Below are 27,097 nucleotides of genomic sequence, written 5' to 3'. Positions count from 1 at the left end.
AACAGTGCAGGTATATTCCTCTCCTGTATCTAACAGTGCACATATATTCTTCTCCTGTATCTAACAGTGCACATATATTCCTCTCCTGTATCTAACAGTGCACATATATTCCTCTCCTGTATCTAACAGTGCACGTATATTCCGCTCCTGTATCTAACAGTGCAGGTATATTCCTCTCCTGTATCTAACAGTGCACATATATTCTTCTCCTGTATCTAACAGTGCACGTATATTCCTCTCCTGTATCTAACAGTGCACATATATTCCTCTCCTGTATCTAACAGTGCACGTATATTCCTCTCCTGTATCTAACAGTGCACATATATTCCTCTCCTGTATCTAACAGTGCACGTATATTCCTCTCCTGTATCTAACAGTGCACGTTTATTCCTCTCTTGTATCTAACAGTGCACATATATTCCTCTCCTGTATCTAACAGTGCACATATATTCCTCTCCTGTATCTAACAGTGCACGTATATTCCTCTCCTGTATCTAACAGTGCACATATATTCCTCTCCTGTATCTAACAGTGCACATATATTCCTCTCCTGTATCTAACAGTGCACGTATATTCCTCTCCTGTATCTAACAGTGCACATATATTCCTCTCCTGTATCTAACAGTGCACAGATATTCTTCTCCTGTATCTAACAGTGCACATATATTCCTCTCCTGTATCTAACAGTGCACATATATTCCTCTCCTGTATCTAACAGTGCACGTATATTCCTCTCCTGTATCTAACAGTGCACATATATTCCTCTCCTGTATCTAACAGTGCACATATATTCCTCTCCTGTATCTAACAGTGCACATATATATTCCTCTCCTGTATCTAACAGTGCAGGTATATTCCTCTCCTGTAAACTACAAAGGTTTACAATGGCACTACTGTGGCAGTCCCCACAAATAATAAGTCAATTAGCGTCCTACTTGTTGCATTTAAATTTTGCCACAAGTGGAATGGATTATGTTTATAAACTGTGGGTTGGTGCTCTGCATTGATTAGAACTATAGCAAGAAAGAAGTGGATAGAGGATCCACTGACAGAATGCAGCTAGCACTCTATGCCTAGGCTGAAGAGGCGTGTGATCCGGGTGTTATTAAAACATAACTTTTATTAGTTTATTGATTAAAATACGCACACACAAACATACATATATTAAAATAACCACTCTGTTGGGTATTTCTAAATAAAGGTGATGGCTAAATATTTTTAATATAGGCCTGAGGTATTGGAGGCCATCACCTATGGAAATATGTTTAATAAATAAGATTTAGTAAATTGGGGAATTTATTCTCGTCACCTGTAATCAAATAAATGTAATGTGGGGAGACAGGGTTGACTTGCTAATATTGCGTAAATCCTATGTCTATTAAGTTAATGCTCAGTCTCAATTCTCCTTCCCTTACATATATCTGTCAGTTCGTGTTTATGGTGTACACATTGTCTTGCACAGTGGGTTTTATAAAGAAACCGATATTTGTTCTTATAATAAGCTACAAATCATGATTGATCATTCTGGGAGTCTATGAATACCTAGCCATTAGACACCTTCAATAAAAATTGCTTATATTAGCGACTGTGCTGTTCAGTCAGAAGTGAATCTTATGCTCCAAACGTGTGTCCAGGCCAAGTTAATGTAATATCTGGTGTTATATGATAAAGACAGTCTGAACAATTTTTGTATCAATTGTACCTTCTCAATAAATGGTACTTGGTAATAAATTATTTCGTCCCTTACCAGAATTGCGGTATATGTTTTGTACCAATCAAATGGTATATTCCTGTTTATATACACAGGTTATGAATTTTTATCTTTATTACCTAGAGTTGATTCGATTGGACATTTACTAGACTCTTCAATCATATAATGTTGTCCTGTTTATGTATACAGGTTTATCAGTTGTACATCCGTGCAACTATTCCTTAACTAGGTTAGTACTGATAGGGAGACGGTCCCTATATTCTGTGTGCGCCGTTTGTAAAGATTAACATCAATAGTTCACATATGCTAATTGTGTAAATCTCTCAATGGGAGGGTCTTTCTGTATTCTAATAATTCTAAGGGACACAGACATAAAGGTGTACTATGTTTTATGTGATTACAGTATTCTGTCAGTGACTATCTGATAGTTTCAATCTCCGTTTCTATCGCAGTATTAATCTGAGACAATCTGTTAGTTTCACTCCTATGATTTTAATTGTTTAGTGTTGTGTTGGTAACAGATCCTGTTTGATTTTCTTGAGTACTTAGTCTTTCTGAGAAGCTATACGAGCATAGAGTTCATTTAACAGCAGATTTCTGAAATATATATCTAGATATAGTACTATAGTTGCGATAGTTGAAGTGTTACACCTTCATGTTATATTGTGCTTACGCTTTAGGGAGTGCTGGTGTATCGAAGTGGATATATCTGATATTAATCACTATTATATCTGTTAAGTAAGCTGTAGAATTTATTTCTATATGCCTATAGAATTAGCAGTTCTCCCCATAAGTAAAATATTCTCTCCTGATATTAACACAGTGATACGTTCCAGTGTGTTAGGGATACTACGTTTACTAACAATGTCTTTTCTTTGTCTATGTAACTTAAAGGATGGAGGTTCTCCCCTTAAATAAAATGTTTCTTTTATCCTGATATTACTCTATTGATGAGTTCTAATACTTTTAGGTATACTGCGTTAGTTAACAATATCGTTTCTTAGTCATATCTTATACCGTGTAGAGTATCAACTTAAGTATATAGATTATCAGGTATCTCTGCCTAGCTATATACTTTGTCACTGCTGATTACGATTCAGCGTTATAAGTGACAGGCTGTAATAACAGCTAGATGTAATTTAGCGTTATGCTTAGCCGGCTATCGTGACCGAGTACCTTGACGAGATTACCCCAGAATGTAATTTTAAACTAATACATTTTAGATTCTAATGTTTGTTGAGTTTACTAAATTTTAACAGAGTGGTGCTAAAGAGCGTCTTACTGCTGACACGTTTCGCCCATAACTGGGCTTTTTCAAAGGCAGCGAGCCCCCGACAATGACCCTATTTAAGGCGGCGTGAACCGGAAGTTCCGCCTCCTCGTACATTCTATTGGTTATCCACTTGTCAATCTTAACGAATCCTTCGTTAAGGTGGTATATACTCAGATTAATAACGGTGAGGGATTCTCACCGATAATATGTGAATATTTTGTATTCTATGTGTATTCTTATTCACTGAGCTCTAAATACAATCCAAATAGTGCTTTGTATGCATTGTTCTCTATAAGTTTTTCTTTTTTTAATGTTTTTTTGATTTTTTAATCTATTCTTATACTGTTATTGTTCTGGATAATTTTGTAGATTCATATGTGATTAGTTTGAAGCATTATTACAGGTTGTAACTTTATTATTGGTGTTGTTAATCATCTAGGGGTTACTGATCTGCTGTATATGTGTAACACCGGGTTTTAAGTAATTTTTTTACAGATGAGTTTATGAGAGATAATTGTGAGAAGCTTTGCATATTGTTTTGTTAGAACTGCAGATGGTAAATATTGATCCCTGTATTTTTGTCATAATATAAATACCACTGCCTCTTATCATGTGTTTCCAACCAATATTGCTACCTCAATTGTTTATGTGGGATTCACCATTCTATTAGAGATTACATATCCTCGTTCTTTGGTTAGGATCCATTACTTTTTTTATTTTGGATATAGTTACATTAATAAGCGTTTTTGGAAGAGGTTTGTTCCTTAGGTCCAATCGTGGATATGATTTCTGGCTTGTCAATTCATTGTTTCATAATTATTTAAGACTGTGAACAATATATACGTGTAAATATAAACCTATTCACCAATTGTGAGCTAGAATAGTCGCTAAAATAACAATAAGTGTTCTGTGGATGAGTATAGCTAATAGAGATGTGGTGATTTGTGTGGTTAGTGTACTAGTACCATGGAAGTATCTCCTTGTGTGGTAGGTGAACATCTAAAGTGTCTTAACTGATGTGTTATTGTGTATCAAAATTTAGTTAATAGTGATGGTTAGAAGTGAATGTTGATTTTGATAATATGATAAAGTGTCAGTAAGCCAATCTGGCTCATATTCCTAATGTTGAAGTAATTTATGAGTGATGAAAAGTAATTCAATCAAAACTTGATGTGAACTTAAAACAACTGATATGTGAAGGAAAACAAGATAATGTGTTAGTGACATAACTGTGAATTCTTTTAATAATGTGAAGTTAATCATGTTAGTTGTTAAATAACAACTTAGTCTTTATTTATCATTCAAATTTGTGACTTCTTTCGGAATCAATATTTTGTAAGTTGACCTCGATTAAAATTCAGACCCTATTTTTTAGTGAACTGGTTGAATAACCTTTTATTGTTACTCATTGATCAATATCAAGCGCTCTGCTTATGGGGTATATTAAGATCCCCTTATTCCTTAAGTCTTTTGCTGTGTCTGTATTAATATGTATAGATTTTACTTCCTTTGTTCTTATTTGGTGTATCTAATAGTTGGTATTTATGCAAAGATTAGAGGAAGATATGGTAACTGTTCTGTTCATTCATTCCATTTGGGTGTACTGTATTTAGTAGGTAAATCCACCTGCTCTCTGCCCGGAGGAGAGCTGTTTCCAAGTCACCTCCTCTGATACCTAGGGAGACTTTTTCAATCCCCCAACACTCAAGTTCCTCTTTGTTGGAGTTATGTTTTTTGAGGAAGTGTAGCGCTACACTAGTCAGTGTTTTCCCCTTTTCCTGATCTTTGACTGCATTGTGAATATTCCTCAAATGCTCCATCAGTCTTGTTCTGAGCTTGCGTGTCGTCATACCAACATATAATAATTTACATCTACACCTTAAAATGTAAATTACTCCTTCTGTGTTACAGCTGATGTATCTTTTGATTTGGTGTATTATTCCAAATCTATCTTTGATATTGGAGGTTTTAACAATATGGTGGCATGTGCTACAATTGCCACATTGAAATGATCCTGGATTGAAAGCCGATTTGGTCCTTTTCACATTGAAATGGCTGCTACTGACCATGTCTTTTAAATTTTTGACACGTCTGTACCCTATGGTTGGTCTCTCTCCTAATTTGCGTTTTAAGACAGGGTCCGTCATAAGTATATTCCAATGTTTTTTGATAATATTGATCACCTCAGGCGTTTGGCTATTATGTGTGAGGATTAGTCGTGGAATGTTTTCATTGACTTTAACTTTTTTTCTTAGTAATTGATCTCTGTTCGTTTGTGAAGCTTTATATTTTGCTTTTTTTATTTTTCTTTTGCTGTAGCCACGATCCAATAGTCTTTCCTCCAGTTCTTGGGCTCTGATGTTGAATGTTTCTTTGTCCGTGCAGTTTCTCCTTATTCTGAGGAATTCACCTGTTGGTAAACCCCTAATTGTTCCTGGTGCATGAGCACTGGTGCTGTATAATAGGCTGTTTGTGGCTGTCTTTTTCCTGTACAGGTCAGTTTTGACATCTCCTTGCTCGTCCTTGTAAATGGTTATATCCAGAAAGTTAATTGCATTTTTACTTGCCTCATGAGTTAATTTTATGTTCAGATTATTATTATTAAGGATGTTCAGGAATTCTAGTAGCAACTCATGAGATCCTTCCCAGATGAAGATGATATCGTCTATATATCTTAGCCAAATGGGGACCATGTCGGTGTATTTTCTGTTGGCATCTGTAAATACGTATTCAGCCTCCCACCAGCCCAGAAAGAGATTGGCGTAGGTGGGGGCACATGCCGTCCCCATGGCTGTTCCTCTGGTTTGCAAATAAAATTTATTGTCAAATATAAAGAAATTATAGTTTAATATAAATCCTAATAGTTGGATTATAAAACTATCATGTTCCTTGTCTTCCTCAGAGCATCTTTCTAGGAAATATTCCACTGCCTTGATTCCATCCCTGTGTTCTATTGATGTATAAAGGGATTCCACATCCGTTGTGACAAGCCACGTCTCTTTGTTTAGATTAATGCCTTCAAGTCTTTGGAGTATCTGTGTCGTATCTCGTATATATGATGGTAACTCATGGACAAATTTACGCAACCTATAATCTACATACTGGCTGGCTTTTTCCGTCAAGCAGCCTATCCCTGAGACGATGGGTCTTCCTGGCGGATTCTCTTGATCTTTGTGGATCTTGGGTATTATATAGAAGGTTGCTATTTTCGGATTAGGTACCGTAAGGAATTTCTTTTCTTTATCAGAGATTGTTCCTCTCAGGAAGGCCTGATTGATCATATTATCATATATTTTTTGGTATCCGTTTGTCGGATTCAATAGTAATTTCGTGTAGCAGCTCTGATTTCTAAGTTGTTTGTGTACTTCTTTGAGATACATTTCTAAGGGCCAGATTACGATGTTTCCTCCTTTATCTGCATTGCGTATCACGATTTCATCTCTTTGTTTCAGATCTTGTAATGCTTGTCTCTCCTTGAATGTTAGATTTTTACATGTTGGTGTTATTGACAAGGCCGTGATGTCATTACAGACCATCTCGTTGAATACATCTAGCTGAGGGGTATTGACATTTCTTGGCATAAAAGTAGACTTGTTTTTGATATTTTTCCTCCATGAATTTGGTGTCTGGGCATCTGATTCTTCCAGCAAGTTTTCCATGTTATTGATGCATTCCAGTTCATCAGCATTCCATTCCAATTCACTTTCTGTATTAGAGAAGAATTTATTAAGAGCTAGTTTACGTATATACAGTTGTACATCCTTAATGGTTTCAAATTTGTCTATGTTAGTTGTGGGGCAGAATGACAGGCCCTTCGATAATACCGATATATGATCTTTGGTTAATGGTATTTGAGACAGATTTATTACATTTAATGATTTAATCGAATTTGGGAGAAGGGGCTCGGAGCCCTCCTTTGTTGTCTCCAGTTGCTCTGCTGTTCCATTTGGTTCCGATTCCGGTTTCTTGCGGGTCTTTTGTTTTTTGCCCCTCCCTCTGCGGGTCCTTCGTCTTTTCCATTTGAGTCTAAAAAATCTTTCCGTTTATTACGACTGGAGGCTCTTGATGTAAGGGTAGTAGGAGTAATGTTGGTTGAACTACCATCTGTCGAGCTGCCTTCATCTCCATCTGTATCCGATATATCGCTTTGCACTATTGTTACTTTCGGATATCTTGTTGGATTTCTGAAGAAGCCTCTGTTCCTCCATCTATAGACTCTGTTGTTAGTGTAGTCTTGTATATCTCTATTTAGCTTTCCCTGTTTGCACGGATGTACAACTGATAAACCTGTATACATAAACAGGACAACATTATATGATTGAAGAGTCTAGTAAATGTCCAATCGAATCAACTCTAGGTAATAAAGATAAAAATTCATAACCTGTGTATATAAACAGGAATATACCATTTGATTGGTACAAAACATATACCGCAATTCTGGTAAGGGACGAAATAATTTATTACCAAGTACCATTTATTGAGAAGGTACAATTGATACAAAAATTGTTCAGACTGTCTTTATCATATAACACCAGATATTACATTAACTTGGCCTGGACACACGTTTGGAGCATAAGATTCACTTCTGACTGAACAGCACAGTCGCTAATATAAGCAATTTTTATTGAAGGTGTCTAATGGCTAGGTATTCATAGACTCCCAGAATGATCAATCATGATTTGTAGCTTATTATAAGAACAAATATCGGTTTCTTTATAAAACCCACTGTGCAAGACAATGTGTACACCATAAACACGAACTGACAGATATATGTAAGGGAAGGAGAATTGAGACTGAGCATTAACTTAATAGACATAGGATTTACGCAATATTAGCAAGTCAACCCTGTCTCCCCACATTACATTTATTTGATTAAAGGTGACGAGAATAAATTCCCCAATTTACTAAATCTTATTTATTAAACATATTTCCATAGGTGATGGCCTCCAATACCTCAGGCCTATATTAAAAATATTTAGCCATCACCTTTATTTAGAAATACCCAACAGAGTGGTTATTTTAATATATGTATGTTTGTGTGTGCGTATTTTAATCAATAAACTAATAAAAGTTATGTTTTAATAACACCCGGATCACACGCCTCTTCAGCCTAGGCATAGAGTGCTAGCTGCATTCTGTCAGTGGATCCTCTATCCACTTCTTTCTTGCTATATTCCTCTCCTGTATCTAACAGTGCACATATATTCCTCTCCTGTATCTAACAGTGCATGTACAGTATATTCCTCTCCTTTATCTAACAGTGCACGTATATTCCTCTCCTGTATCTAACAATGCAGGTATATTCCTGTCCTGTATCTAACAGTGCACATATATTCCTCTCCTGTATCTAACAGTGCACATATATTCCTCTCCTGTATCTAACAATGCAGGTATATTCCTCTCCTGTATCTAACAGTGCATGTACAGTATATTCCTCTCCTTTATCTAACAGTGCACGTATATTCCTCTCCTGTATCTAACAATGCAGGTATATTCCTGTCCTGTATCTAACAGTGCATGTACAGTATATTCCTCTACTGTATCTAACAGTGAACATATATATTCCTCTCCTGTATCTAACAGTGCACATATATATTCCTCTCCTGTATCTAACAGTGCACATATACTGTATATTCCTCTCCTGTATCTAACAGTGCACGTATATTCCTCTCCTTTATCTAACAGTGCACATATATTCCTCTCCTGTATCTAACAGTGCACGCATATTCCTCTCCTGTATCTAACAGTGCACATATATTCCTCTCCTGTATCTAACAGTGCACGTATATTCCTCTCCTGTATCTAACTATATTCCTCCTCTCCCTGTATCCTCTCCTCCTCCTGTCACTCATGTTCCTCCTCTTCCTGTATCCTCTCCTCCTCCTGTCACTCATGTTCCTCCTCTCCCTGTATCCTCTCCTCCTCCTGTCACTCATGTTCCTCCTCTTCCTGTTTCCTCTCCTCCTCCTGTCACTCATGTTCCTCCTCTCCCTGTATCCTCTCCTCCTCCTGTCACTCATGTTCCTCCTCTCCCTGTATCCTCTCCTCCTCCTGTCACTCATGTTCCTCCTCTTCCTGTATCCTCTCCTTTTCCTGTCACTCATGGTCCTCCTCTCCCTGTATCCTCTCCTCCTCCTGTCACTCATGTTCCTCCTCTCCCTGTATCCTCTCCTCCTCCTGTCACTCATGTTCCTCCTCTCCCTGTATCCTCTCCTCCTCCTGTCACTCATGTTCCTCCTCTTCCTGTATCCTCTCCTTCTCCTGTCACTCATGTTCCTCCTCTCCCTGTATCCTCTCCTCCTCCTGTCACTCATGTTCCTCCTCTCCCTATATCCTCTCCTCCTCCTGTCACTCATGTTCCTTCTCTCCCTGTATCCTCTCCTCTTGTCACTCATATTCCTCCTCTCCCTGTATCCTCTCCTCCTCTTGTCACTCATGTTCCTCCTCTCCCTGTATCCTCTCCTCCTCCTGTCACTCATGTTCCTTCTCTCCCTGTATCCTCTCCTACTCCTGTCACTCATGTTCGTCCTCTCCCTGTATCCTCTCCTCTTGTCACTCATGTTGCTTCTCTCCCTGTATCCTCTCCTCTTGTCACTCATGTTCCTCCTCACCCTGTATCCTCTCCTCCTCCTGTCACTCATGTTCCTCCTCTCCCTGTATCCTCTCCTCCTCCTGTCACTCATGTTCCTCCTCTTCCTGTATCCTCTCCTCCTCCTGTCACTCATGTTCCTCCTCTCCCTGTATCCTCTCCTCCTCCTGTCACTCATGTTCCTCCTCTCCCTGTATCCTCTCCTCTTGTCACTCATGTTCATCCTCTCCCTGTATCCTCTACTCCTCCTGTCACTCATGTTCCTCCTCTCCCTGTATCCTCTCCTCTTGTCACTCATGTTCCTCCTCTCCCTGTATCCTCTCCTCCTCCTGTCACTCATGTTCCTCCTCTCCCTGTATCCTCTCCTCCTCCTGTCACTCATGTTCCTCCTCTCCCTGTATCCTCTCCTTTTGTCACTCATGTTCCTCCTCTCCCTGTATCCTCTCCTCTTGTCACTCATGTTCCTCCTCTCCCTGTATCCTCTCCTCCTCCTGTCACTCATGTTCCTCCTCTCCCTGAATCCTCTCCTCCTCCTGTCACTCATGTTCCTCCTCTCCCTGTATCCTCTCCTCCTACTGTCACTCATGTTCCTCCTCTTCCTGTATCCTCTCCTCCTCCTGTCACTCATGTTCCTCCTCTCCCTGTATCCTCTCCTCCTCCTGTCACTCATGTTCCTCCTCTCCCTGAATCCTCTCCTCCTCCTGTCACTCATGTTCCTTCTCTCCCTGTATCCTCTCCTACTCCTGTCACTCATGTTCGTCCTCTCCCTGTATCCTCTCCTTTTGTCACTCATGTTCCTCCTCTCCCTGTATCCTCTCCTCTTGTCACTCATGTTCCTCCTCTCCCTGTATCCTCTCCTCCTCCTGTCACTCATGTTCCTCCTCTCCCTGAATCCTCTCCTCCTCCTGTCACTCATGTTCCTCCTCTCCCTGTATCCTCTCCTCCTACTGTCACTCATGTTCCTCCTCTTCCTGTATCCTCTCCTCCTCCTGTCACTCATGTTCCTCCTCTCCCTGTATCCTCTCCTCCTCCTGTCACTCATGTTCCTCCTCTCCCTGAATCCTCTCCTCCTCCTGTCACTCATGTTCCTCCTCTCCCTGTATCCTCTCCTCCTACTGTCACTCATGTTCCTCCTCTCCCTGTATCCTCTCCTCCTCCTGTCACTCATGTTCCTCCTCTCCCTGTATCCTCTCCTCTTGTCACTCATGTTCCTCCTCTCCCTGTATCCTCTCCTCCTCCTGTCACTCATGTTCCTCCTCTCCCTGTATCCGCTCCTCTTGTCACTCATGTTCCTCCTCTCCCTGTATCCTCTCCTCTTGTCACTCATGTTCCTCCTCTCCCTGTATCCTCTCCTCCTCCTGTCACTCATGTTCCTCCTCTCCCTGTATCCTCTCCTCTTGTCACTCATGTTTGTCCTTTCCCTGTATACTCTCCTCTTGTCACTCATGTTCCTCCTCTCCCTGTATCCTCTCCTCCTCCTGTCACTCATGTTCCTCCTCTCCCTGTATCCTCTCCTTTTGTCACTCATGTTCCTCCTCTCCCTGTATCCTCTCCTCCTCCTGTCACTCATGTTCCTCCTCTCCCTGTATCCTCTCCTCTTGTCACTCATGTTCCTCCTCTCCCTGTATCCTCTCCTCTTGTCACTCATGTTCCTCCTCTCCCTGTATCCTCTCCTCCTCCTGTCACTCATGTTCCTTCTCTCCCTTTATTTTCTTTCCCTTTGCAAGCATTTCTGTTTCCCCGTGCCTCCCCTTTTTTGTCTACATAATCTTCTCTCCCGCATCCTTTTTGTTGTCTCTCTGTCCCCTCCAGCTCTACATTTCCCTCCCTTCTGCATCCTTCTGACCATCCTTATTGTCTCCAGGTGTCCCAGCATTTGCCCAGTCACCTCCCTCCTCCGGGTCACAGTTCTCATACTCAGATTTCAGAGCTCCTTTATCAGCTTTACCTCACCTTGCGGGAGCTCCACAAGTTGCATGGCCACCTACCGAACAGGTGAGGGTAGGTTGTAGGTAAACCCACAGATAACTCTTTCTAGTTGTCATTTGTGGTATGTACAGCTTGTTATCCTATAAGGAAGCTTGTTATCCTATAAGGAAGCTTGTAATCCTATAAGGAAGCTAGTTATCCTATAAGGAAGCTAGTTATCCTATAAGGAAGCTTGTTATCCTATAAGGAAGCTTGTTATCCTATAAGGAAGCTTGTTATCCTATAAGGAAGCTTGTAATCCTATAAGGAACTCTCATCTTCAAAGGCCAGAGCTGGAACAATAAGGTTTAAGATCCAATACAAATAAATGATTGATAATAAATACCAGGTGTTTTATTCTTTTGAAATGCGCATTGGTTTTGATAAGTTAACATGACTGTTCAAATACCACTGGCTAGTTGCAACTATCTCATTGAAATACTTATCAATCTCTAGGTTTGGGAAATCTGTTTTTCTTTCTAATCACACGGTGAGTCCACGGATCATCAGTAATTACTATTGGCAATATCACTCCTGGCCAGCAGGAGGAGGCAAAGAGCACCACAGCAAAGCTGTTAAGTATCACTTCCCTTCCCACAACCCCCAGTCATTCTCTTTGCCTTCGTTGCAAGGAGGTGGTAAAGTTTAGGTGTCTGAAACAAGTTTCTTAAATCAAGAGTTTATTATTTTGAAGCAGAGCAGGTTTGCTCTGTCTTCCTGGGGGTTTAGCCATAGTCCATGTCAGTCTCTTCAGTAGAGCAGTGGTGGCTTTTAAGCATCTGGGAACTTGCGAGGGATAATCCTCACTGCGCCTCCCAAACTGTTGTTGCTGCCCTATCTTGGAAGCCTGAGTAGGATTATTCAGTCTTCCTTTTTTCCCCACAGGTCTATGTGAGGGAGGAGGCCCTCTCAAACTAGGTGAGCTGCACTGCTGCCGGGCAGATGTAAATTCAGGTAAGTGCCTAATTTTAATTTCTGGGGACTCAGGAATACATGGCGCTTTAACAGTTAAGTGGGACATGGAATACCAGTAATCCTATTTAGGGTTAATAGCATTGAGGTAGGCAGTGGATGCAGGCACTGGGGACTAAAAATCTTTTATTGTGGCTCAGTTTTTATTCCGGGTAAATGTGTGTACCATTTTATAAACATACAAGCAAACAGATGTTTAACATTATGGAGAACATGACATATTAGATAGCTCTCCGGTGCGAGAAGTCCGTCGCCGGCTTTACAGTAATGGCGGCCACGTTGCAGTATGGGTACGCCCAAGATTAGGAAGGCAGGCTTTTCTGAGGCGGCAAGTTTGTTTGGGCGCCTTCCGGTTTCTCTTCTTTGGGAGTTCCGGATCGGAGTAACATTGAAGCACTGCTGAGATCGCCTGTGTGTTAGTGATTGCGGCTCTGGAAAGTTTGGATTGTGTAGAAGTTCTTAATCCGGTTGCCGGCAAGACAGGTATGTATGCACCTTAGCTAAGAGTGCTGAGGTGAAGAGGCTGCCTGAGGGTTTTTATTGTGCTGTTGCTGCGGTTTAAAATAATGATTACGTTTAAAATTTAAAGTTACAGTAATGTTTTTTTGAGATAATTTTTTGAAGTAAGTTAAAGCAGTTTTTTCTGTAATTTGTTGGGTTTTTGGGTAAGATGGACCAAGAGGCCCTGCAAAACATTACATGTAGCTTGTGTTTTGATTCCAATGGGGAACCACCAATCCCTTTTTGTCCCTCTTGTATTGAAAGAACATTACATTACAGGGATAGACTTTTTGATTCTGAGCCACCATTAACTAAGGCGGATCCTGTTCAGGGGTCTCCTGTTCTAGAGGTGCCGCAGCTTTCTCCTCAAGTGTCCCAAACATAATCGTCCACACATGCAGTGCCCTGCGCTTCCTCTCACACTCCGGTTGGAGTTACCTTGCAAGACATTGCTACCCACAAATCTGCGGTAACTGATGCGCTGTCTGCTTTTACCGTGCTGCAGGGAAAGCACAAGAGAAAATGTAAAGAATGAGTAAGGTTTCTGACCCAGTCGTGGCTATTCCAAATGTTCCCTCCCAGAAGTCTGAGGAGGAAGATACTTCGGTAGCATCTGAGGGTGAAATCTCAGACTCAGACAGTGTAATTCCTTCTTCTGAAGCTGAAGTTGTATCCTTCAGGTTTAAGCTGAAACACCTCCATTTGTTACTTAAGGAGGTTTTGGCTACCTTGGACATCTCCGACACGACTGTCGTGGTCAATCCTAAGAAGTCTAATAAGCTAAACAAATACTTTCATGTACCTTCCGCTGTGGAGGTTTTTCCTGTACCAGACCAAGCTACAGAGATTATTGCTCGGGAATGGGAGAGACCTGGTATCCCTTTTTCTCCATCCCCAATTTTTAAGAAGATGTTTCCAATAGCTGACTCAATCAAGGAGTCTTGGCAGACAGCCCCCAAGGTGGAAGGGGCATTTTCTACCTTGGCTAAGAGAACCACTATCCCCATAGAGGATAGCTGTTCTTTTAAGGATCCTATGGATAAGAAGTTGGAAGGGTTACTTAAAAAGATGTACGTACACCAGGGTTTACAATGGCAACCTGCGGTGTGTATTGCTACCATCACCAGCGCGGCAGCATACTGGTTTAATGCGTTGTCTGATTCGATTCAGACAGATACTCCCCTTGAAGAGATCTAGGATAGGATCAAGGCTCTTAAGTTGGCCAATTCCTTTATTATGGATGCTTTCCTACAAGTTATTAAGTTGGGAGCAAAGATTTCTGGCTTTGCCGTACTGGCCCACAGAGCTTTATGGTTGAAGTCCTGGTCTGCGGATGTGTCATCTAAGTCTAAGCTTTTGACGATTCCCTACAAGGGTAAGACCTTGTTTGGGCCGGGCTTGGCTGAAATTATTTCAGACATTACGGGAGGAAAGGGTAATTTCCTCCCTCAAGATAAGAGGAATAAGCAGAAAGGACGTCAGAGTAATTTTCGTTCCATTCGAAACTTTAAAGGTAAGCCTTCCTCTCCCTCTGCCAAGCAGGAACAGTCCAAGCCTTCCTGGAAGTCCAATTAGTCTTGGAACAAGGGGAAGCAATCTAATAAGCCCGTTAATGACTCAAAGTCAGCATGAAGGGTCTGCCCCCAATCCGGGAGCGGATCTTGTGGGGGGCAGAGTTTCTTTCAGGCCTGGGTTCGGGATGTTTTTCCGGATCTCTGGGCAGTGGTCATTGTGTCCCAGGAATACAAACTAGAGTTCAAGACCTTTCCTCCCAGGGACAGGTTTCTGCTCTCAAGATTATCTATAGACCAGATAAAGAGAGAGGCGTTCTTAAACTGTGTCCGGGACCTTTCCGACCTGGGAGTGATAGTTCCTGTTCCAATACAGGAACAGGGTCTGGGATTCTACTCAAATCTGTTTGTGGTTCCCAAAAAAGAAGGAACTTTCAGACCGATTTTAGACCTCAAGAGTTTAAACAAGTTCCTCAGAGTACCGTCATTCAAGATGGAAACTATTCGTTCCATTCTCCCCTTGGTTCAAGAGGGTCAATTCATGACAACAGATTTAAAGGATGCATACCTGCATGTTCCCATCCACAGGGATCATCACAAGTTTCTGAGGTTCGTGTTTCAGTTTGTGGCTCTTACATTCGGAACTCCCACACAGAGATGTTATCTTTTCTGCGCTTTCACGGATGGAAGGTGAATTTGAGAAAGAGTTCCTTGATTCCAGCTACAAGGGTAGTGTTCTTGGGAACCATAATACATTCCGTGTCAATGAAAATATTTCTGACAGAGGTCAGAAGAAGCTCTTCGACACCTGGCTTGCCCTTCAGTCCTCTCCTCGGTCGTCAGTGGCCCAATGTATGGAGGTAATTGGTCTGATGGTAGCTGCCATGGACATCATTCCATTTGCTCGGTTCCATCTTAGGCCTCTGCAGTTATGCATGCTCAAACAATGGAACGGGTATTATGCAGATCTGTCTCAAAGATTAGAACTGGATCAGGCAACAAGAGATTCTCTTCCTTGGTGGTTGTCTCAGGAACATCTCTCCCAGGGAACCTGCTTCCGCACACCTACCTGGGTGATTGTGACCACGGATGCCAGCCTGCTGGGATGGGGAGCAGTCTGGGGCTCGCTAAAGGCTCAGGGAATATGGACTAGGGAGGAGTCAGTTCTCCCCATAAACATCCTAGAGCTGAGGGCAATCTTCAATGCTCTTCTGGCCTGGCCTTAGTTAGCTTCAGCTCAGTTTATCAGGTTCCAGTCAGACAACATAACTTCAGTGGCTTACATTAACCATCAGGGAGGAACTCGGAGTTCCTAGGCCATGACAGAAGTAACCAAGATTATTCAGTGGGCGGAGATCCACAACTGCTGTCTATCTGCGCTCCACATTCCAGGAGTGGACAACTGGGAAGTGGATTTTCTGAGCAGACAGACCTTTCACCTGGGGAAGTGAAACTCCATCCGGAGGTGTTTTCCAACCTGATTGTCAAATGGTGACAGCCAGAGCTGGATCTCATGGCATCTCGACAGAATGCAAAGCTCCGGAGGTATGGGTCGAGGTCAAGGGATCCTCAGGCTATACTGATAGATGCTCTGGTGGTCCCTTGGAATTTCAGTCTAGCATACCTATTTCCGCCGCTCGCTCTCCTTCCACGGGTCATTGCTCGAATCAAACAGAGAAAGCGTCGGTGATCCTCATTGCACCAGCGTGGCCATGCAGGATCTGGTATGCAGACCTAGTGGAGATGTCCTCTCTTCCACCTTGGAGACTTCCACTGAGGAAGGACCTTCTACTTCAAGGGCCCTTCCTTCATCCAAATCTTGTTTCTCTGAAGCTAACTGCTTGGAGATTGAACGCTTAATTCTATCTAAGCGCGGGTTTTTGGAGTCGATCATTGAGACCTTGATTCAGGCTCATAAGCCTGTGACTAGATAGATTTACCACAAGATATGGTGCAGATATCTGTTCTGGTGTGAATCCAAGGGGTTCTCAGGGAGTAGAGTCAGGATTCCTTAAATTTTGCCCTTTCTCCAGGAAGGTCTGGAGAAGTGTTTGTCTGTGAGTACTTTGAAGGGTCAAATCTCGGCCTTATCTATTTTGTTGCATAAACGTCTGGTGGATGTGCCAGATGTGCAATCCTTCTGTCAGGCCTTAGTCAGAATCAGGCCTGTGTTCAAACCTGTTACTTCTCCCTGGAGTCTTAAACTTGTTCTTAAAGTTCTTCAACAGGCTCCGTTTGAGCCTATGTATTCCTTAGATATTAAGCTGTTATCTTGGAAAGTTTTATTTCTTGTTGCAATTTCTTCTGCTCGTAGAGTCTCTGAACTCTCGGCGTTGCAGTGTGAATCCCCTTCTGCATACTAAGTTAGGTCTCCTTCCTAAAGTGGTTTTGGATAGGAACATTAATCAAGAAATCGTTGTTCCTTCTTTGTGTCCTATCCCTTCTTCTGATAAAGAGTGTTTGCTGCACAACTTAGATGTGGTGCGTGTGTTGAAATACTATTCACAGGCGACTAAGGATTTTCGCCAGTCTTCTGCTTTGTTTGTTGTTTTCTCTGGGAAGCGCAAGGATCAGAAAGCTACGGCCAGCAGCCTCCTGAGAGAATCACGGCTCATTCCATGAGGGCTGTTTCTTGCTCCTGGGCTTTCAAAAATTAAGCTTCTGTGGAACAGATTTGCAAGGCTGCAACTTGGTCCTCTCTACACACTTTTTCAAAATTTGATACGTTTGCCTCGGGTGAGGCTTCTTTTGGGAGAAAGGTTCTTCAAGCAGTGGTGCCTTCTGTTTAGGTTCCCTGTCTTGTCCCTCCCTCATCATCTGTGTCCTCTAGCTTGGGTATTGATTCCCAATAATAATTACTGATGATCCGTGGACTCACCGTGACATTAGAAAGAAAACGAAATTTATGCTTACCTGATAAATTTATTTATTTATTGACACGGTGAGTCCACGGCCTACCCTGTATTTTCAGACAGGTTTTTTTGTCATATAATCCTCAGGCACCTCTGCTCCGTGTGTTGCTTCGTTTCTCTCCTTTTCCTTCGATTTAATGACTGGAGGTTGTGGGAAGGGAAGTGATACTTAACAGCTTTGCTGTGGTGTTCTTTGCCTCCTCCTTCTGGCCAGGAGTGATATTCCCAATAGTAATTACTGATGATTCGTGGACTCACCGTGTCAAGAAAGAAAGAGATTTATCAGGTAAGCATAAATTTCGTTTTAACTGTTTTCCAGGCAGGAATCCTATGTGTATGTAAATTTCTGCTCACTCTGGTTATGTGAACAATTCATTTAAACAGTATCTGGCAAAAAGGTAAGTAAGGCAGTTAGGCTAAATTATGAAGTGCTTAAGCACATTGCAAATAGCAAATCTTTCTTTCTGATGATGAAGTTAATCCTCACAGTTTTAGACAGGGATGGTAACAAGTTACACTGCAACCCCCTTTGGAAGCCAAAGACTTAAAGTAGAATGAAGATCAGAACAGAATGTTTGTCCCGTTCCTTACAGGGATGGTCCTCTTCCTCTGGATGGATTCCATCGTTGGTTCACAGATGCTTTGCCCAGCTGGCTACAGAAAGCGTATTCAACTGCCCTAGAGAGAGTGCAGAGAGCTGTGCAGATAGATCAGGTGAGGAGACACACAGTGAACATAGACAAGTATCAGCATGCTCTTACAATGAAGGACAATAACAAAAACAGGAGCGAGCTATGGGACATGGGGTCTGTCCCTTTCCTGCAGGGGACACAGACAAGAGAGAGCTATAGGACATGGCGTCTGTCCCTTCCTTGCAGGGGACAAAGACAGGAGGGAGCTATGGGACATGGGGTCTGTCCCGGACAAAGACAGGAGGGAGCTATGGAACATAGGGTCTGTCCCTTCCCTTCAAGAGACACAGGCAGGAGGGGGCTATGGGACATGAGGTCTGTCCCTTCCCTGCAGGGGACAAAGACAGGAGGGAGCTATGGGGCATGCGGTCTGTCTCTTCCCTGCAGGGGACAAAGATGGGAGGGAGCTATAGGACATGGGGTCTGTCCCTTCCTTGCAGGGGACAAAGACAGGAGGGAGCTATGGGACATGGGGTCTGTCCCGGACGAAGACAGGAGGGAGCTATGGAACATAGGGTCTGTCCCTTCCCTTCAAGGGACACAGGCAGGAGGGTGCTATGGGCCATGGGGTCTGTCCCTTCCCTGCAGGGGACAAAGACAGGAGGGAGCTATGGGGCATGTGGTCTGTCTCTTCCCTGCAGGGGACAAAGATGGGAGGGAGCTATGGGTTATGGGGCTCTGTCCCTTCCCTGCAGGGAACAACAACAGGAGGAGGCTATGGGACATGGGGTCTGTCTCTTGCCTGCAGGGGACAAAGACAGGAGGGAGCTATGGGACATGGGGTTGGTCCCTTCCCTGCAGGGGAAACAGACAGGCGAGAGCTATGGGACATGGGGTCTGTCCCTTCCCTGCAGGGGACAAAGATAGGAGGTGGCTATGAGACATGGGGTCTGTCCCTTCCCTGCAGGGGATACAGACAGGAGGGAGCTATGGGACATGGGGTCGGTCCCCTCCCTGAAGGGGACAAAGATAGGAGGGGGCTATGGGACATGGGGTCGGTCCCTTCCCTGCAGGGGACACAGATGCGGGGAGCTATGGGACCTGGGGTCTGTCCCTTCCCTGCAGGGGACAAAGATAGGAGGGGGCTATGGGACATGGGGTCTGTCCCTTCTCTGCAGGGGACAAAGACAGGAGGGAGCTATGGGACATGGGGTCTGTCCCTTTTTTGCAGGGGACACAGACAGGGGGAGCTATGGGACATGGGGTCGGTCCATTTCCAGCAGGGGACAAAGAAACGAGGGAGCTATGGGACATGGGGTCTGTCATTTTCCAGCAGGGGACACAGAGATGAGAGAGCAATGCGACATGGGGACTGTGCCTTCTCAAAGGGCAGCATCACAGTTATTCAGACATTAGGGTTCCATGAGAAATGGAGTCTGTTCCTACCCGGCAGGGGAACATAGACAGAAGACAGATGCAGGACATAGGTGCCCCCCCCTCTGCAGTGTGAAACAAACAGGAGAAAGATGCAGGACATGAGGTCTGTCCCCCTCTGTAGTGTGGCACAGACAGGAGACAGACACTACACTAAATAGTGACACAGACACTACACTACACTAAGTTACATATCACCTGATGATCAAAAACTTGAGATAAATCGCACAAAACCTTTGGTGGCTTTTTTCAGCATTATATTAACATCTAGGTGTCTCTCATTCACATCCAGAACCCGCATTGCAGGATAGATAGCTTTTAAGCTAAAATTTGCAGTTATAAAATTGTCTGAGGGACATCTCTGTACTCATGAGGCTTCTTAGATAATTTCACCCGACCAGAGAGCTTTAGATCATCAGGATCACAGTGACCGAGACAAAAGAGAGATATCAGACATTGTGTGTGTTCCTACTCCGAAGGCGACACAGTGACACAAACAGGCACGAGCTACAGGTCTGTCACTACCCTGCAGTCTAAATCATTGACAAAGACAGGAGTCAGCTTTGGAACATGTGGTTCTTTACTTTCTTTGCAGTGTGACACAGTGACCTTTGTGACATGTTCTCACCCTCCCCTGTGGGATGACACAGACATTAGAGAGCTATGGGACACAGAGCTTGACAGAAGACGCTGTAGGACAAGTAGGTAGTGGGAGCCATACTATAATATGTGTCACTGTGCATTTTCATTTCTGCAGCTGGTGCCATTATCCGAGCTACAGAAGCACAGCGCATCCACGGTAGATCTGTCCACATGTTACACACAGATCGGACGCACGTGGCAGCAGCTGGACTGGCCAGACCCTGAGGAGGCTTTTATGGTCATGGTGAAGTTTACAGAGGTGAGTGGTGTAAAAAACTGTCACCTAATTAATATGTCCTGAAACCTTGTAACTGTACGTAGCCATAAAAAACATTAGCTTATAACACACACAGCTGTCAATTTGCACTGAGATAGTGTGACACTAATTTGAGTCTGCTCTCCATGACACACTAAGGATAAACTTTCTAATATAATTCAAATTAAGGTCAAAGCTATAAAGATAAACAATGTTTCCATTAAAAAAAACTATACATACACTTTAAAACGGCATAAACCACTGTGTAAATACAATACTTTTCTGTAGTCTCAATAAATTAACATACTATCAGAGTGTGGTTTATTCTGAATACATTAACACCTAGTTTCTGCAATAATTTTTCAATGGACCCATTTTCCCACCACTTTATGGAGAAGCCAATCCAGACTTCTGACTGGAGTAAACAATGCAAGCCATTGTCATTTTGTTAACACAACTTGCATTGTTTCGCAGTATCTTATCTCCTCCGATCTTATCTCCTCCAATAAGATTAATTAGGGACTGGTATGTGGCAGGGTTTGGCTTGTGAAGTATGCAGAGTGCACTTCCAATAGTCAAAATATCCCCCCTCTCAGAAACACACAAACACACACAATTATCAGAGTTAAATTAAAGGAAAAGAAGGCAAAATGAATATTGAAACATTTTATATTTAAATTTCAGTGGTTCAAGCTCCTTTAACCCCTTAGTGACCATTTTTCAATTTTCTTACCGTTGAGAACCAAGGCTATTTTTACATTTCTGCTGTGTTTGTGTTTAGCTCTAATTTTCCATTATATTTATATCTTATAATTTACTATAAAAATTATTTATAAAATATGGTGAAAAAATTGGGAAAAAAACACACTTTTTTAACTTTGACCCTCAAAATCTCACACATCTACAACCACCGAAAAACTCCCAAGCTAAATCGTTTTTAAATTTTTAGTTTAGAAATACCAAATGTTTACATGTTGTTTGCTTTTTTTGCAAGTTATAGGGCAATAAGTACAAGTAGCACTTTGCTATTTCCAAACCATTTTATTTTCAAAATGTGAGGGTTACATTTTAACACTGATATCTGTCAGGAATAGAGATCAGCCTCCCACCTGACACATCCCACCCCCCCCCTCCCTGACCCCTTTCAAACGGCTCTCTTCCCTCCCCCACCCCTCAATGGTGACACCAGAGGCGTAACTAGAACCCACAGGGCCCAGGTGCAAGAATCTAAGAAGGCCCCCCCACACACACACACACAAAAAAAATGTAAATTTGACACTTTTTTTTATTATTATTATTATTATTATTATTATTATTATTATTACAAACTGTGACACTGGCACCAATTAGCTCAGACAATAAGCAAAGTGATATTACTGTGACACTGGCACCAATTAGCTCAGACAATAAGCACTGTGATATTACTGTGACACTGGCACCAATTAGCTCAGACAATAAGCACTGTGATATTACTGTGACACTGGCACCAATTAGCTCAGACAATAAGCACTGTGATATTACTGTGACACTGGCACCAATTAGCTCAGACAATAAGCAAAGTGATATTACTGTGACACTGGCACCAATTAGCTCAGACAATAAGCACTGTGATATTACTGTGACACTGGCACCAATTAGCTCAGACAATAAGCACTGTGATATTACTGTGACACTGGCACCAATTATCTCAGACAATAAGCACTGTGATATTACTGTGACACTGGCACCAATTAGCTCAGACAATAAGCATTGTGATATTACTGTGACACTGGCAGAAATTATCTCAGACAGACAATAAGCACTGTGATATTAATGTGACACTGGCACCAATTAGCTCAGACAATAAGCACTGTGATATTACTGTGACACTGGCACCAATTAGCTCAGACAATAAACACTGTGATATTACTGTGACACTGGCACCAATTAGCTCAGACAATAAGCACTGTGATATTACTGTGACACTGGCACCAATTAGCTCAGACAATAAGCATTGTGATATTACTGTGACACTGGCAGAAATTATCTCAGACAGACAATAAGCACTGTGATATTAATGTGACACTGGCACCAATTAGCTCAGACAATAAGCACTGTGATATTACTGTGACACTGGCACCAATTAGCTCAGACAATAAGCACTGTGATATTACTGTGACACTGGCACCAAATTATCTCAGACAGAAAATAAGCACTGTGATATTAATGTGACACTGGCACCAATTAGCTCAGACAATAAGCACTGTGATATTACTGTGACACTGGCACAAATTATCTCAGACAGACAATAAGCACTGTGCTATTAATGTGACACTGGCACCAATTAGCTCAGACAATAAGCACTGTGATATTACTGTGACACTGGCACAAATTATCTCAGGCAATAAACACTGTGATATTACTGTGACACTGGCACCAATTAGCTCAGACAATAAGCATTGTGATATTACTGTGACACTGGCACCAATTAGCTCAGACAATAAGCACTTGTGATATTACTTTGACACTGGCACCAATTATCTCATACAATAAGCACTGTGATATTACTGTGACACTGGCACCAATTATCTCAGACAATAAGCACTGTGATATTAATGGGACACTAGCACCAATTAGCTCAGACAATAAGCACTGTGATATTACTGTGACACTGGCACAAATTATCTCAGACAATAAACACTGTGATATTACTGTGACACTGGCACCAATTAGCTCAGACAATAAGCATTGTGATATTACTGTGACACTGGCACCAATTAGCTCAGACAATAAGCACTTGTGATATTACTTTGACACTGGCACCAATTATCTCATACAATAAGCACTGTGATATTACTGTGACACTGGCACCAATTATCTCAGACAATAAGCACTGTGATATTAATGGGACACTAGCACCAATTATCTCAGACAATAAGCACTGTGATATTAATGGGACACTAGCACCAATTAGCTCAGACAATAAGCACTGTGATATTACTGTGAAACTGGCACCAATTAGCTCAGACAATAAGCACTGTGATATTACTGTGAAACTGGCACCAATTAGCTCAGACAATAAGAACTGTGATATTACTTTGACACTGGCACCAATTAGCTCAGACAATAAGAACTGTGATATTACTGTGACACTGGCACCAATTAGCTCAGACAATAAGAACTGTGGTATTACTGTGAAACTGGCACCAATTAGCTCAGACAATAAGCACTGTGATATTACTGTGAAACTGGCACCAATTAGCTCAGACAATAAGAACTGTGATATTACTTTGACACTGGCACAACTTATCTCAGACAGACAATAAGCACTGTGATATTACTGTGACACTGGCACCAATTAGCTCAGACAATAAGCAGTGTGATATTACTGTGAAACTGGCACCAATTAGCTCAGACAATAAGAACTGTGATATTACTTTGACACTGGCACAACTTATCTCAGACAGACAATAAGCACTGTGATATTAATGTGACACTGGCACCAATTAGCTCAGACAATAAGCACTGTGATATTACTGTGACACTGGCACCAATTATCTCAGACAATAAGCACTGTGATATTACTGTGACATTGGCACCAATTATCTCAGACAATAAGCACTGTGATATTACTGTGACGCTGGCACCAATTATATCAGACAATAAGCACTGTGATATTACTGTGACGCTGGCACCAATTATCTCAGACAATAAGCACTGTGATATTACTGTGACACTGGCACCAATTATCTCAGACAATAAGCACTGTGATATTACTGTGACACTGGCACCAATTATCTCAGACAATAAGCACTGTGATATTACTGTGACACTGGCACCAATTATCTCAGACAATAAGCACTGTGATATTACTGTGACACTTGCACCAATTATCTCAGACAATAAGCACTGTGATATTACTGTGACACTGGCACCAATTATCTCATACAATAAGCACTGTGATATTACTGTGACACTCTTTTTGAATGTCATAAACAACAGGTATAAAAAAAATGTCTCAGAGTTTATTGAATTTTCTTCAAAAGCTAAAGCAAGAGTACAGTTTACAAGAACTTTGCAGTGCAATTATGTAAAGAGAGCTGCACTAAAATGCTTCCTATCATATCACTAAAGATGAGCATTACCAATCCCCAACATTATCTTGCAAAGATTTTAAAGTAAATGGGCAACTGGGCATCATATCTAAAATGTAGGTTATTATCATCTTATTGGTTTTATAAGAACCACTAGATAGATTTTTTTTTTTTTTTAAAAACAGATGATGTGTGGGTGGGATCAGTTGGTTTAAAATAATCTACAAATATAAATTCTTAGTTGCACATGGTTATTTTATAGACATGAAGGCAATTAACAAAATTATCACAACTGGCTCCTGTTATGAGTTGGTCTTGTTATTCACACTGTTGTCTTTGCTTTTTACTATACTGTCCCTTTAACTTTATTGATTCAGATAGAGCATAGGGCAGGGAAATGAAAGGAAACTTCTAATTTAAAAGGAATAAAAGCAGCTGCTCATTTTAAATTCATGCAATGATTATGCAATGCTAATGTCTTTAATGGTCATTGCAATGTCAAAACCCAGTACCAGTGTACCAATATTAGCATTGAAATTAAGCAAACTGATACTACGTAACAAATAGGGGCACACAATCAAATACAGGAGTTTGAGTATAGCAGAGCATGATGACAATATAAATGCTATTGAAAGTATTGTGCCTTAAATTCTAGCTCACATTGACTGTGCCCCCCCCCCCCGTGGTCCCCCCTCAGTGCTCACCTCAACGTGCCCCCCCCCGGCCAGTGGCTGCCCCCCCCTCAGTCTGACTCTAAGCTCACACAGTGACTGTGCCCCCCAGTATGATTCTGAGTTCAACTTCACCAACTTCACTGTGACCCCTGCGGCCCCCCTTCAGTCTTACAGCAACTCTGTCTCTGATCTGAGGTGCTGAGTGAGCACTCACCGAGAGTGACTGTGCTCCCCCTTGGCCCCCCTCAGTCTGACTTTAAGGAACTCACCGTGCTGCTGCGGCCCCCTTCAGTCTGAGCAGCTTTAGCTTACATCGGATTCCACTCTGTAGTCACTGGCTGTGACACTGCTGCCGGCCTGCCGCGCTAACCAAAGACAGACTTAGTCTCCCACTGGACCCAGAGAATGCACCACAGACCACTGTCCTCCACTCCAGTCCAGACTCGATCGACTCCTGTCCTGCTACTAACAGGCTGCACGTGCAGTCACGAGAAAATTGTTGAGATACACGTGCGTGCAGCCTGTCAGGAGGGAGGGAGGAGGAGGGAGAGAAGAGATCAGTCGCGCCAAAATGAAAAGTTCCGGCCGGGGCAGGCAGCCGACAGCAGACAGCACCAGACAATCAGATCAAATAATGACAATTGTGCTGCTGCGCCTGGCTGCCCTAGTGTGCACTGCCCCAAATATATTATTTGAATCAGAATTGGATATTAGTGAATTGAACAGGTTAAGTTTTGGGGGGGAATTATAAAAAATTTATAATAAAAAAAAAAAATACAACCACCTGCCTTGTTGGGCCCCCCTGTTTGGGAGACCTGCTGGGCCCGGTCGCAATGGCGACCTTCGCATCACTGTTAGTTACGCCCCTGGGTGACACCCATCTTAAGTACTGGCAGAAAGTCTGCCAATATAAAAATAAAGGTTTTTTTTGTTTTTTAATATTTTTTAAAAATATTTTTTCTGAAGTGTAGGATCCCCCATTACCCCCCACCCTCCCTGATCCCCCCAAAAACAGCTCTCTAAGCCTCCCCCCTCAACCTATTGGCCGCTATCTTAGGTACAGACAGCTGCCAGTATCCAGTTTGCTCTATATTATAAACATTTTTAAAAAAATAATAAAATAAAACATTTTTTCCATAGTGTAGTGGCCCCCCTCCCAGACTGCTTTCTATTAACGGATCCCCCTCTCCCTCCTTATCCCACCTCCTTCCCACTCACTGACAGGATGTAGCGTGGTGTAGCAATCCCACCCGCTCCCGCCCCCCTTCACAAATCTCCTCCCGCCCTCCACCCGCCTCCTCCAAGCTCTCTCACGCCACCAACGATCGGCACCATCGCTGGCTGATGCAGAGAGGGCCACAGAGTGGTTGCCTAAAGGGTATTGCACAATGCCTCAATATCGAGGCATCGCTGCAATACCCTGAGAGCAGCTGGAAGCGATCACGATCGCTTCCAGTTCTCAGTTTCACTGAGGACGTGCTATGTACGTTCTTGGTCCTTAACTGCCGTTTTTTTGAGGACGTACATAGCACATCCTTGGTCCTTAAGGGGTTAATATAGTAAAGACAATAAAAATTATAATAAACAAAAAAAAAGTTGACCTCTTATAAAGTGTTAAACACATAGGTAGAGTCATGCTACCGTTATTACTCCTGTGCCAGCCAGCCAGACAATCAGGGATCCCATATGTGAGTATCTTCCACTCACCTGCTATATCCTTATATGGAACTGTACTGTAGACTTTGCCTTTATGTTTAATCTCTTCTAATTCTGCTGGTTTACGGCTAGATTATGAGTGGAGCGCTAAGTGGAGCACGCAAGCAATAAGGGGTATATTGCAGCTCTTTGCGCACATCTGAAGTAGCGTGCACATTATGAAAATAAACATATTCGCTTGAGCGCAATCCAATTTAACGCACGTTGGGTTAAAGCACAACTTCAGAGCACTG

At 42.3% G+C, this 27,097-nt stretch overlaps 1 protein-coding gene across 2 annotated transcripts in view; it reads left to right on the top strand.

Annotated features, from left to right (window-relative positions):
- The window catches only part of UNC13D (unc-13 homolog D), a 422,729-nt gene that overhangs the window by 268,958 nt on the left and 126,674 nt on the right, over nt 1-27,097 (top strand). For both annotated transcript variants that reach the window (XM_053709129.1, XM_053709134.1), the window contains exons 20-22: nt 11,438-11,568; nt 18,031-18,151; nt 20,261-20,404. In XM_053709129.1, the coding sequence (XP_053565104.1) occupies nt 11,438-11,568; nt 18,031-18,151; nt 20,261-20,404 (396 nt within the window). The remainder of the gene's footprint in view (nt 1-11,437; nt 11,569-18,030; nt 18,152-20,260; nt 20,405-27,097) is intronic.

Source organism: Bombina bombina, chromosome 1 (genome assembly GCF_027579735.1).
Source record: "Bombina bombina isolate aBomBom1 chromosome 1, aBomBom1.pri, whole genome shotgun sequence".
NCBI lineage: Eukaryota > Metazoa > Chordata > Amphibia > Anura > Bombinatoridae > Bombina > Bombina bombina.
The sequence above is the reverse complement of the archived record's forward strand: the minus strand, read 5'-3'. Positions and strand labels throughout refer to the sequence as shown.